At 44.3% G+C, this 13,615-nt stretch overlaps 1 protein-coding gene across 1 annotated transcript in view; it reads left to right on the plus strand.

Annotated features, from left to right (window-relative positions):
* The first annotated feature begins 3,183 nt into the window (after positions 1-3,183).
* The window catches only part of TMEM123 (transmembrane protein 123), a 32,259-nt gene continuing 21,827 nt past the window's right edge, over positions 3,184-13,615 (plus strand). The window contains exon 1 of the mRNA XM_034758883.1: positions 3,184-3,645. Within this exon, the coding sequence (XP_034614774.1) occupies positions 3,564-3,645 (82 nt within the window). The 5' untranslated portion in view covers positions 3,184-3,563. The remainder of the gene's footprint in view (positions 3,646-13,615) is intronic.

Below are 13,615 nucleotides of genomic sequence, written 5' to 3' on the forward strand. Positions count from 1 at the left end.
AGAGGGAAGAGCATCTTCGCCAGCAGGCTGGCTAACCTAGTGAGGAGGGCTTTAAACTAGGTTCACCGGGGGAAGGAGACCAAAGCCCTGAGGTAAGTGGGGAAATGGGATCCTGGGAGGAAGCACAAGCAGGAGAGCGCAAGAGGGGAGGACTCCTGTCTCATGCTGAGAAAGAGGGACGATCATTGAGTTATCTTAAGTGCCTATACACAAATGCAAGAAGCCTGGGAAACAAGCAGGGAGAACTGGAAGTCCTGGCACAGTCAGGGAACTATGATGTGATTGGAATAACAGAAACTTGGTGGGATAACTCACATGACTGGAGTACTGTCATGGATGGATATAAACTGTTCAGGAAGGACAGGCAGGGCAGAAAAGGTGGGGGAGTTGCGTTGTATGTAAGAGAGGAGTATGACTGCTCAGAGCTCCGGTATGATACTGCAGAAAAACCTGAGAGTCTCTGGATAAAGTTGAGAAGTGTGAGCAACAAGGGTGATGTCGTGGTTGGAGTCTGCTATAGACCACCAGACCAGGGGGATGAGGTGGACGAGGCTTTCTTCTGGCAACTAGCAGAAGTTGCTAGATCACAGGCCCTGGTTCTCATGGGAGACTTTAATCACCCTGATATCTGCTGGGAGAGCAATACAGCGGTGCACAGGCAATCCAGGAAATTTTTGGAAAGCGTAGGGGACAATTTCCTGGTGCAAGTGCTGGAGGAACCAACTAGGGGCAAAGCTTTTCTTGACCTGCTGCTCACAAACAGGGAAGAACTAGTAGGGGAAGCAAAAGTGGATGGGAACCTGGGAGGCAGTGACCATGAGATGGTCGAGTTCAGGATCCTGACACAAGGAAGAAAGGAGAGCAGCAGAATATGGACCCTGGACTTCAGAAAAGCAGACTTTGACTCCCTCAGGGAACAGATGGGCAGGATCCCCTGGGAGAATAACATGAAGGGCAAAGGGGTCCAGGAGAGCTGGCTGTATTTTAAAGAATCCTTATTGAGGTTGCAGGAACAAACCATCCCGATGTGTAGAAAGAATAGTAAATATGGCAGGCGACCAGCTTGGCTAAACAGTGAAATCCTTGCTGATCTTAAATGCAAAAAAGAGGCTTATAAGAAGTGGAAGATTGGACAAATGACCAGGGAGGAGTATAAAAATATTGCTCAGGCGTGCAGGAGTGAAATCAGGAAGGCCAAATCACACTTGGAGTTGCAGTTAGCAAGAGATGTTAAGAGTAACAAGAAAGGTTTCTTCAGGTATGTTAGCAACAAGAAGAAAATCAAGGAAAGTGTGGGCCCCTTACTGAATGAGGGAGGCAACCTAGTGACCGACGATGTGGAAAAAGCTAATGTACTCAATGATTTTTTTGCCTCTGTCTTCACGCACAAGGTCAGCTCCCAGATTGCTGCACTGGGCAGTACAGCATGGGGAGAAGGTGACCAGCCCTCTGTGGAGAAAGAAGTGGTTCGGGACTATTTAGAAAAACTGGACGTGCACAAGTCCATGGGGCCGGATGCGCTGCATCCGAGGGTGCTAAAGGAGTTGGTGGGTGAGATTGCAGAGCCATTAGCCATTATTTTTGAAAACTCATGGCGATCGGGGGAGGTCCCAGATGACTGGAAAAAGGCTAATGTAGTGCCCATCTTTAAAAAAGGGAAGAAGGAGGATCCGGGGAACTACAGGCCAGTCAGCCTCACCTCAGTCCCTGGAAAAATTATGGAGCAGGTCCTCAAGGAATCAATTATGAAACATTTAGAGGAGAGGAAAGTGATCAGGAACAGTCAGCATGGATTCACGAAGGGGAAGTCGTGCCTGACTAACCTAATTGCCTTCTATGATGAGATAACTGGCTCTGTGGATGAGGGGAAAGCAGTGGATGTGTTATTTCTTGACTTTAGCAAAGCTTTTGATACGGTCTCCCACAGTATTCTTGCCACCAAGTTAAAGAAGTATGGGCTGGATGAATGGACTGTAAGGTGGATAGAAAGCTGGCTAGATCGTCGGGCTCAACGGGTAGTGATCAATGGCTCCATGTCTAGTTGGCAGCCGGTTTCAAGTGGAGTGCCCCAAGGGTCGGTCCTGGGGCCGGTTTTGTTTAATATCTTTATTAATGATCTGGAGGATGGTGTGGACTGCACTCTCAGCAAGTTTGCAGATGACACTAAACTAGGAGGCGTGGTAGATACACTAGAGGGTAGGGATCGGATACAGAGGGACCTAGACAAATTAGAGGATTGGGCAGAAAAAAACCTGATGAGGTTCAACAAGGACAAGTGCAGAGTCCTGCACTTAGGACGGAAGAATCCCATGCACTGCTACAGACTAGGGACCGAATGGCTAGGTAGCAGTTCTGCTGAAAAGGACCTAGGGGTCACAGTGGACGAGAAGCTGGATATGAGTCAACAGTGTGCTCTTGTTGCCAAGAAGGCTAACGGCATTTTGGGCTGTATAAGTAGGGGCATTGCCAGCAGATCGAGGAACGTGATCGTTCCCCTTTATTCGACATTGGTGAGGCCTCATCTGGAATACTGTGTCCAGTTTTGGGCCCCACACTACAAGAAGGATGTGGAAAAATTGGAAAGAGTCCAGCGGAAGGCAACAAAAATGATTAGGGGTCTGGAGCACATGACTTATGAGGAGAGGCTGAGAGAACTGGGATTGTTTAGTCTCCAGAAGAGAAGAATGAGGGGGGATTTGATAGCAGCCTTCAACTACCTGAAGGGGGGTTCCAAAGAGGATGGAGCTCGGCTGTTCTCAGTGGTGGCAGATGACAGAACAAGGAGCAATGGTCTCAAGTTGCAGTGGGGGAGGTCCAGGTTGGATATCAGGAAAAACTATTTCACTAGGAGGGTGGTGAAACACTGGAATGCGTTACCTAGGGAGGTGGTGGAGTCTCCTTCCTTGGAGGTTTTTAAGGCCCGGCTTGACAAAGCCCTGGCTGGGATGATTTAGCTGGGAATTGGTCCTGCTTTGAGCAGGGGGTTGGACTAGATGACCTCTTGAGGTCCCTTCCAACTCTGATATTCTATGATTCTATGATTCTATGACCCGGCCCCACCCTGCTCCGCTCCCCGGGCTCCCAGCCGCGCCACCGGCGAGTGCAGGGGGATAGTTCCCCCGAGCCAGGGGAGCGGAGCTGGCTGGGGCCGGGTCGCTCCACTTACCCTGCGGTGAGTGCAGGGTCGGGCCTGGTTGCAATCTTCCGGGGAGCGGGGGCGGGGCTGGCGAGGAGCCGGAGCTGTGCGGGACACTAGGAAACTTGGTGCCCCACGCAGCGGCCCGTGGGTAAGGACGGCCCTGCCGGGAGGGAACCGCTAGGGCGGAGCAGCTTCCTCCTCCCCCTGCCGCAAAGGAAGCCGCCGCTACAGCCCGCTCCGCCCCTCCACGTGAGCTCCCTGCCCCGGGGCCCTGCTCTCCGCCTGGCCGCTCCAGAGAGGCGCGGAGCTGGGGAGGGCGCAGCCGGCCAGGGTCTAGGTAGCAGCAGCGCTCGGCCCTCGCCTCCTGCCCTGGGGGTGTCTCGGGCTAGACACGGGGCAAAGCCTCCCATTTCCTCCCGGGACCATGAGACTCTCCGCGGGGGCTGCCAGCCCTGTGCACGCTGCGGCGCTGCTGCTGCTCGCCGCCGCCTGTCTCTCCGCGTCCGGTAAGTCAGAGCCGTGGGTAATGGGGCGCCCAGAAAAGGCTTTGCCCTGTGTGCCTGCGCCTTGCCCCAAGTGGGGACCCGATCCGGCCCCTGGCCTCTGACCGGCGCTCCCCTCCCACATGGGTGAAGGGCCCCTGGCAGAGCAAATCACAGGGGAGACCTAGCGGGCTGGCGAGTGCTCCTTGTCGGGGCTGCCCGGACATTGGAAGTGGACTTAGGTCACCTAGCTCAGTGTTTCTCCACCTTTTTTATACCAGGGACCGGCTTGCTGCCTTTCTAAACTGTTTCAGAGTAGCAGCCGTGTTAGTCTGTATCCGCAAAAAGAACAGGAGTACTTGTGGCACCTTAGAGACTAACAAATGCATCCGAAGAAGTGGGCTGTAGTCCACGAAAGCTTATGCTCTAATAAATTTGTTAGTCTCTAAGGTGCCACAAGTACTCCTGTTCTTTCTAAACTGTGTCAGAGATGCCAGGGGCCGGTTGCTAAGAAATCTAGTGTATTGCCCTGGCACAATTGCCACGCTGCTGTTCAGGTATCGCTGTCCTGAGGTCCCAGTTAAGAACTGTCTTTTAATTCCATAGCTTGGTGAGATGTAAATCCCGCTTTCATGAGAGTCCTGGGAGCTGCTGGTCATGCAGGCTTATAAAAGCATGTTTCCGTACCTCAGGGATACCTCAGGGATACTAATCGGGGTGTTAGTCTCTAAGTAGAGCAGTCATCATCTTCGTTTGTTTTGCACTAGGGCTTTTTAAGATAAGGGATCAAATACAGGTCTAGCAGAAATGTGTTGTGCCTTTCAAAGACACTTGCAAAAGATGCTTTTCACCCTTCTAGGATGATCTAATCCAGGGGTTCTCAAAGTGGGGGGTCAGGACCCCTCAGGGGGTTGTGAGCTATCAACTTCCACACCAAACCCTGCTTGCCTCCAGCATTTATAATGTTACATATATTTAAAAGGGTGTTTAATTTTATTATGGGGATCGCACTCAGAGGCTTGCGATGTGAAAGGGGTCATCATTAAAAAAAAGTTTGAGACCCCCTGAATCTAATCTAATCCGTAAATGGCTACTTTATGTCAGAATCACACTTTGCAATCAGGATTACAGTTTTACAGTGTGCAGAAAGGTTTGTGATCTGCAATTACTGAGCAATGGTATCATATTTATTGGCTTAGTTGTGTACATCTTATCCACCCTGTAAGTGATGACATGCCAAGCTATGTCCCAATATAAGTTTCCCTCCCTTAGGGAGGGATGTAGGGAGTGGACCAGGTTTGCCAAGTACAGAGTCTGAGAATCTGTTGTGCACACTTCCAAAATGACCCTCATTTCAAACACACAGTTTACCTTTGGTTTATCATGTTTACTGTTTGGTTACATTGTAAACTTTTTTCCTAATAAAATCTGGACCATGGCACTGAGATTGCAGAAATAATCTCATAATTTAACATGTTTATCTAGGGTAGGAATTGAAATCAAAATAAAATTTCATTAGTCATTGGGTTAGTGAAGAAGCAAAATCTCAGAAAACCAGACCAAAAAATTATTATATTGGAGAGAATAGGCATCTATCTGTTTTAAGGGTGGCTTGCAAAGGAAAAGAAAATTGGTTTTGATGTATAAAAAGGCCCAAAGTATGTGGTTTGTTTTTTTTTTTTTTTTTTTTTTAAAGTCTGCTGCTTTCTTTACAATGGAAATTCAGGTCAGATCTTCCCAGTTTTTCTTGGAGGATCCTGTGGATGACTAGTAGGCTTTGATTTCACAGATACCAAGGAAGTGAAACATGACCGAATAAAAATCACTTCCCCTCTTAATTACAGTGTTTAAAACTTTCTTTTTGGTTTCTTTTAAGATGCATTTGATTCAATTGTCTAACAAAAGACCTTTCTCTTCCAATCGCTTGTTAAAGAATCAACTCCTAACCCCTTCAATTTATAGCTGAAAGCTCCCAATCCATAACTCTGATTCCTCTAAAGGAGACCTCCAACAAACTAGGGAAGACAAGACTTGGTATTCTTGATACTTCTAAAATGAAAAAACAAGTAGAGCCCTCCCCCCCTTCTCATCCTCATAAACCTTCTTGTACATTGCAAGAAAGCAGAAAAGGCAACAATTCCCCTAGATTTACTTTTTCTTGTTCAACTTTGAATTCCACTATCCCCTCTTCCCTTCAACAAAGAAAAATACTAATATATCTGGATACAAAATAGGGAGAGATGATACTTATATATGAGATCAGTACAACCAAAACCATAGCTGATAGAAGCAACAGGAACAATGGAACAAGGCACATAGATCAAGGTCCTTCTGGTGAACTGTCCTAGGGGCCTACACTAGATGTCAGAGAAAGGAGAGGAGGCAGCCATAATACTCCTGGCCAGTTGTGTAGTATAGTGTCATAAATTGGGAGAGGGGGGGAAATAGTTTTCCTGATCCCAGCTGAAGGTCAGCAAATGCCTTAAGGCAGTGCTACATTTATGGCAAGTCTGGTATCTGCTGCTCTTTCTGCTGTTGTGGGATTACTCTTTAATGCAAGGAAGGGCCCCTTTTTGTCATGCACTGATCTGGTGCTTATGATAATGTTTCCTTTTAGTGGCTGATCTGTCAAGAATACAGATTGCTGCTTTCTCGCATCAGATGAGTTCTTTAACTCAAGCGGTGAAGGTACCAGATTTAGTCCACACTGATGACCATCTGAAAACACTCAAACCGCAAGGATGACTGTAAAAAGCTAGACAGAATGCCAGAAAAATTACTTTCAAGGAGTCCCACACAAACACAACAATTTTGTTTAAATAAGTAACCAAAATAATCTGCAAAGAAGCAACCTGACATCAGAAACTAAAGTGAAATATCATTTAGTCTAGTAATCCTGAGTTGTTTCTCAGGTTACAGATACACAGTTAGTAAAAGATTTTACACTGAGTTTACTTTGGTGAACCTGCAGTGAAAAATAGAATTCAAAAAGCAGGTGGAGGAACGTGACAAGCTTTAAAGTCTCAGTTTCAGTAGAAAACCACTCTCCCTTGGATAAAAAAATGCTCTTTTGAAGGAACATATGCTGTATCCTGTCTATTGTCTTGTTTAATGCATTATGACCCTGTCATACAATGAAACACTGCAGGAGGTTCTGTTTTATGTAAGGAACAGCATGGTTTGTCTTTGTAAACCAATACAAGACCCTGGTAAGCAAGCTGACTGGCAAATATTGGTTAAATGTTGTAAGAAGATAATTCTGTTTTTATTATCTGTATTTTCCAGGCACTGTAAAGTAGCATTTTCTTTTTTGAGAAATGTGATATTTATGAGCTGTGCTTCACTGACTGTAGAAAATAAGCTGTTAGAGCTGATCTAAAGACATTGGAAAGATTCAGATGACTTCAGTGGGCTTGGGATCAAGCCGTTAGTATGATATAGTGATGAAATTACAAGTTCTGTTCCAAGACACTCTCAATTTAAAGGGGTATTTTTATATTAAGTAATTTTAAAACATGGCCAGTTGCTAATAGAGTACCCCTTAAATATTATGTTCTGACTTTTTAAAAAACTAAATTCTATTAAAAAATGTTGAGGGTTTTTCTGCTCCCTTGTTGATGTTTGTCTATTTCAGCAAGGATGAAAATGATTCAGTAATTGACAATACACTGGAAAGTGTGAAACTGACACTCAAAATGTTGTCAAATACACAAAGTAAATGAGCTAGGAGAAAATAGAGAGAAATAGGTGTAACTATAGTGGGTACAAAATTTTCAGACAGAATTGTAATTTCAAGTTGATAGTGGGTTGTTGTTTTTTTAATTTGCTACTAAGTTATGAATATGCATCAAATATTTAAGGGAAAGCTTTATTAGAAAATTATGGTTTAAAAATTAAAAAATCAATTCATGAATGTGTGAAATCCCAGAGATTCAGAGGTATGGTTACATTTAAAAACAAAAAAGTGGAAATGCAGAGTTAAGTTATATCAGACAAAACTCTACTCTGTGTTTGTGTCCTCATCCACCGTACATCCAAAGATAGATAACTGGACATTGACACATTATAAATGTTCAATATTGGCAATACCAGCCACATACCCCTACAGTATAATGCTGTGCTTGACATATGGACATGTGCACTTGCTCATGAGTTGCTGGTACCAAGCCCTGTGATCACTCCTGTGATCGTGGAGTCTCAACTTGGGAGCTCAGGGCCCCAGAGTGGTCACTACCACCTTTCCTTTCTTTATCTCTACATGGGAGTGAGAAATAGGTGTCCCCCCTCCCCTCAATATTTTTATACATAAGAGCGGCCATACTGAGTCAGACCAGTGGTCCAGCTATCCTAGTATCTTGTCTTCTGACAGTGGCTAGTGCCAGGTGCTTCAGAGGGAATGAACACAACAGGGCGATTGTGATGGGTTGGATCACAGAAACCCCCTTGGGAGCTGCCACCCGATGTGCAAAAGACTACCCCTGCTCCTGTTTTCCCTGCCAGCTCAGGACTCCGGCACCCTGTCTTGCTGAGCCAGACACTCCAGTCTGCTGCAACACCAACCCAGGGTCTGAATCACTTGCCCCAAAGCTGCAAGTTTACCTGAAAACAGCTCCCAGAATTGTGCTTGTCTTTAGCACTCAGATGCCCAACTCCCAATGGGGTCTAAACGCAGATAAATCCGTTTTACCCTGTATAAAGCTTATGCAGGACAAACTCATAAATTGTTCGCACTCTATAACACTGATAGAGAGATATGCACAGTTGTTTGCTCCCAGGTATTAATACATACTCTGAATAAATTACTAAATAAAAAGTGATTTTATTAAATACAGAAAATAGGATTTAAGTGGTTCCAAATAGTAACAGACAGACCAAAGTAAGTCACCAAGCAAAATAAAATAAAATGCGCAAATCTATGTCTAATCAAACTGAATACAGATAATCTCACCCTCAGAGATGCTTCAGTAAGTTTTTCTCAGACTGGACACCTTCCAGGCCTGGGCACAATTCTTTCCCCTGGTACAGCTCTTGTTCCAGCTCAGGTGATAGCTAGGGGATTCTTCATGATGGCTCCTCTCTCCCTTTGTTCTCTTCCACCCCTTTATATATCTTTTGCATAAGACGGGAACTCTTTGTCCCTCTGGGTTTCCACCACCCCCCCTCACTGGAAAAGCACCAGATTAAAGATGGAATCCAGTTCAGGTGACATGATCACATGTCACTGTAAGACTTCATTGCCCACTTGCCAGCCCACACATATACAGGAAGACTAACAGGTAAACACAGCCATCTGCAGACAATGGTCCTTGTTAATGGGAGTCATCAAGATTCCAAGCCATCATTAATGGCCCACACTTTACATAATTACAATAGGCCCTCAGAGTTATATTTCATATTTCTAGTTTTAGTTACAAGAGTGGTACATTTATACAAATGGGATGATCACACTCAGTAGATTATAAGCTTTGTAATGATACCTTACAAGAGACCTTTTGCATGAAGCAAATTCCAGTTACATTATATTCACTTCTTATTATGTTTTTATAAAACCATATAGACTGCACAACGTCGCAGCGATTACCTAGTGATCCATCCCCTGTTATCCACTCCCAGCTTCTGGCAAACAGAGGCTAGGGACACCCAGCACATGGGGTTGCATCCCTGACCTTCTTGACTAATAGCCATTGATGGACCTGTCATCCATGAACTTATCTATTACTTTTTTTAACCTTGTTATAGTTTTAACCTTCACATCATTCCCTGGCAACAAGTTCCACAGGTTGACTGTGTGTTGTGTGAAGCACTTTCTTTAGTTTGTTTTAAACCTGTTGCCTATTAATTTCATTGGGTGTCCTCTGGTTCTTGTGTTAGGGGAAGGAGTGAATAGCACTTCATTACTCACTTTCTCCACACCAGTAAAGATTTTATTGACTTCTATCATATCGCCTCTTAGTCTTCTTTTTTTCCAAGCTGAAAAGTCCCAGTCTTTTAAATCTCTTTTCATACAGAAGCTGTTCCATGCCCCTAATCATTTTTGTTGTCCTTCTCTGTACCTTTTCCAATTCTAATATATCTTTTTTTTCTGTTGTTACATGGTGTCACAGTATCCAAAGTTGTTCTGGTTAGACTTTGGAGCACCAGGTCCTTGCATTCTGAGTTATGTTGGTAGAAGTTGAGTGACTCAGGGCTGAACCTAGCCTACCTTGTCCATTGTCTCTCCTACCAATTGCTTTAGTTTTGGTAAAGTTAGATTGGGATTCTGATGAAAGCTAACTTCATCCTCACTACCCATAGTGTGAGATTACATATAGCACAAGCTCTATACAACACTTGGATTACGCCTACAGACTTTCACCCTGATCCTGCAAACACTTCTATATATGCTTAACTTTAAGCGCAGGAGTAGTCCTTCAGTCATCATTTCAATCATAACTTCTATCACAAAGTGCTGATGAGTGATCTGAAGTGGAAAGGAGTCTATTATAGCCCCAACTGCATAGCTTTAGCTCACTCTCAAGGTATGTCTACGCTACCTGCCGGATCGGCAGGCAGTGATCGATCCAGCAGGGGTCGATTTATGGTGTCTAGTCTAGACATGATAAATCGACCCTGAGCGCTCTCCCGTCAACTTCTGTACTCCACCACCGCGAGAGGCGCAGGCAGAGTCGATGGGGGAGTAGCAGCAGTCGACTCACCATGGTGAGTTGATCTAAGTACATCAACTTCAGCTAGGTTATTCACGTAGCTGAAGTTGCGTAACTTAGATCAACGCTCCCACCCCCAGTGTAGACCAGGCCTTAGTTTGAGCAGCTCATGCTTGTAACTCGAAGTCCTAGGTTCAATCCCCATGTATCAGCCAAGATAGCGGCTGTCACAGTTTAGGATCAGGGCCTTTTTTAATATGCAGAATAAAATACATTGTAAATTTTGCTCCTCTTTGTTTTATGCAAGTGACAGAACTGCGTATCTCAGACCTTTTTGGCCCAGCAAAGCAATTCCGTTGCATTTTGTCTGTCTGTCTACCAGACCCTGTGGTACAGTAGAACCTCAGAGTTACAAAAAAACCTCGGGAGTGGAGGTTGTTCATAACTCTGAACAAAATGTTATGGTTGTTCTTTCAAAAGTTTACAGTTGAACATTGACTTAATGCAGCTTTGAAACTTTACTGTGCAGAAGAAAAATGCTACTTTTAACTGTCTTAATTTAAATGAAACAAACACAGAAACTGTTTCCTTACCTATCAAATCTTTTTTAAAACTTTCCCTTTATTTTTTAGTAGCTTATGTTTAACAAAGTACTATACTGTATTTGCTGTGTCTCTCTCTGCTGTTGCGTACTTCCGGTTCCAAATGAGGTGGATGGTTGATTGCTTGGTCATTTTGAAACTCTGGTGTTTGTAACTCTAAAATTCTACTGTATAAGGGAGAGGTGTTGGGGTTACAGGGAGTCCCTGAAATAGAGGGGGATGGCAGATTGACACACAGGGAGGTTGTGACGGGGATGGAAGAATGCCAGGAGCCAGGCGTGTGCTGTGAGCTTAGCCTACAGAAGCAACAAAGTGCACAACCCTCTAGTTATGCATAGGTTTAACACACCCACTTTCTATATATACCAGGGGTTGGCTACGTTTGGCACGCAGCTCGCCAGGGTAAGCAGTTTATTTACCTGCTGACGCGGCAGATTCGGCCGATCGCGGCCCCCACTCACCGTGGTTTGCCGTCCTGGGCCAATGGGGGTGGCGGGAAGCCGCGGCCAGCACATCCTTCGCCCGCGCCACTTCCCGCCACCCCCATTGGCTCGGGACGGTGAACCGCGGCGAGTGGGGGCTGCGATCGGCCGAACCTGCCGGGTCAGCAGGTAAATAAACTGGCCTGGCCCGCTAGGGTGCTTAGCCTGGCAAGCCGCGTGCCAAACGTTGCCAACCCCTGATATATACGCTATCACACTCAATTTCATCAATACACTCATAGAAATAGCCGTTGGAAATGACTCTGAGACCCTTTCCACATAAAACTGGAACAACTGACTGATTCTCTGTGTATGAAAGTTTTTGTTTCTGGTCTATCCAATTTAGCTGGTATCAGAGATTTGACACTGCATGTGGTATAGACCACAAGTGTTTTCAGGAGACGGGAATAAATCATCATGACAGACACCATCTTAGATCCCCACAGGAAACGTGCTTTCGTTCAGGCTAAGCCAGCTTGATACAGCTGATCCACTTCAGCAGAGCAGACCACAAACAGTCATGTTTCAAGATGTATCTACAGATGACACTAGCAAAGGGAAACAGAAGAGTGACTGATAAAATAGCTGGTCGATCAGATAATGCATACACTTTTAACAGAATTAAAAGTAGGTCATTCAAAAAGCACGATTGAATTCGCATATAAAATATCATCACTAGAACTTATAAATTGTGGTTATTACATTAGCTGAGACACAAACCATTGCAATAAATTAACTTTTAACAGAATTAAAATCCATTCTTTGGACTGCCAGGGGAAGAGAAGCTTGATCCTTCTGGCCTCTCAGGCGAACTCCCCACCCCCTTATACTCTGAGTAAGAACTGCAGGATTGGGTCCTTTCTAGGGGAAAATTTTTTAACTCTGTTCCCATGCTGCTGTTAACGTTACCAGTCTGGGAAATTTCACTGTTATTGTAAACAAGTATTCTACCCATTACATCAGTCCCATCATAATATCAAAGTCTCTTGCTACACTGCACTCTGTAGGGGCACCTTAGGTTTAAAATACAGTGGGAGCTAGTTCACCTCACTGATTTGCAAGCCTGATCATTCTGAGATCTTTACTGGGAAGTAAGAATGGAGGTTTCATTATTACTAAGGCTGTATTGTATTTCTGAAGTAGATTACAGGACATTGACTTATATTTTATGATATATTGTTTTATATATATAATCAGAACTAAACTATCCTTGTCAGAGTAATAAACAGTATGTTTTCCCATGCAGAATCACTGATCTCTTCTATTGTGCTTGTTTTCTTGCTAAGTCACAAAAATCAGTAACCACAAGTCTCCAAGTCACTTGTGCAAATTTAGTAGTTTCTATTGCATGCATGTCTGTTTTCTCTCACCTCTTTTCTCTTAACAGTTGTATGTAGCCCATGTACTAGCACTAGGCTGACCCTGCTGCAGAGAAGAGGCTCAGAAAAGTTAAAACGAATCAATGAAAGCTTTGAAGTTAAAGTGAGTTAAACTCTTGTGTGGGTGCTCTGATTCAGAACTGGTTTTAGTTCGTGAAGCTTAATCCTCTTTAGGATTTAATTTATGCTCATTAACTTCACAGCGCTAGTTGATTTGTCTTAACTTTCCTGAGTACTTGGTTTCTTAACTTTGACTGAACTAGTCATTGAACAGAACTGGTTAAATAAACTGAAATGAAGAAAATATTCTCTCCGCACTTTAGACGAGGCTACTGCAGTCAAAAGCTGGTTTTAGCACATCAACAGATCCTGGTTCCAGGTGCTTAGCCAGTGACTTCCACCGATTCAGTGGTCTGACTTCCTGTAAAACTTGGCAGCAAACGTGTACAGTATATTGCCAATTATCCGAGTAGCATGGGGATCACGGATTTCATTTGACTAATTGGGAGTTTAGATAATTGAGAGGGCAGGAGCCATGCTGTGGCCAGGGACTCATTGTCCTGCTCCTCCTTGCAATCCTGGACAGGGATCTCTGCTCTATTATCCGAACATCCATGTTATCTCTATCCCTTGCTGGTCCCCCAGCATGAGATGCATGCTCTCGATAGCATGTGTCTCATGTTGGGGGACCAGGAAGGGGTTCAGATAATGCAGAGGTTTGGATAATAGGGTTCTGGATAAACAGGAGTGTAGTTTACTGCTTAATTTTCTTTTTTATTTAATTAAATAATGTGAATAGATTATAATAAATGTAAGCCTTAACGTAAGTTGTTAACTTGAAGATAATGTTAAATAAATTGTTTTTAAATAAACCTGTATTTAATTTA

The sequence above is a fragment of the Trachemys scripta genome, chromosome 1 (assembly GCF_013100865.1).
Source record: "Trachemys scripta elegans isolate TJP31775 chromosome 1, CAS_Tse_1.0, whole genome shotgun sequence".
NCBI lineage: Eukaryota > Metazoa > Chordata > Testudines > Emydidae > Trachemys > Trachemys scripta.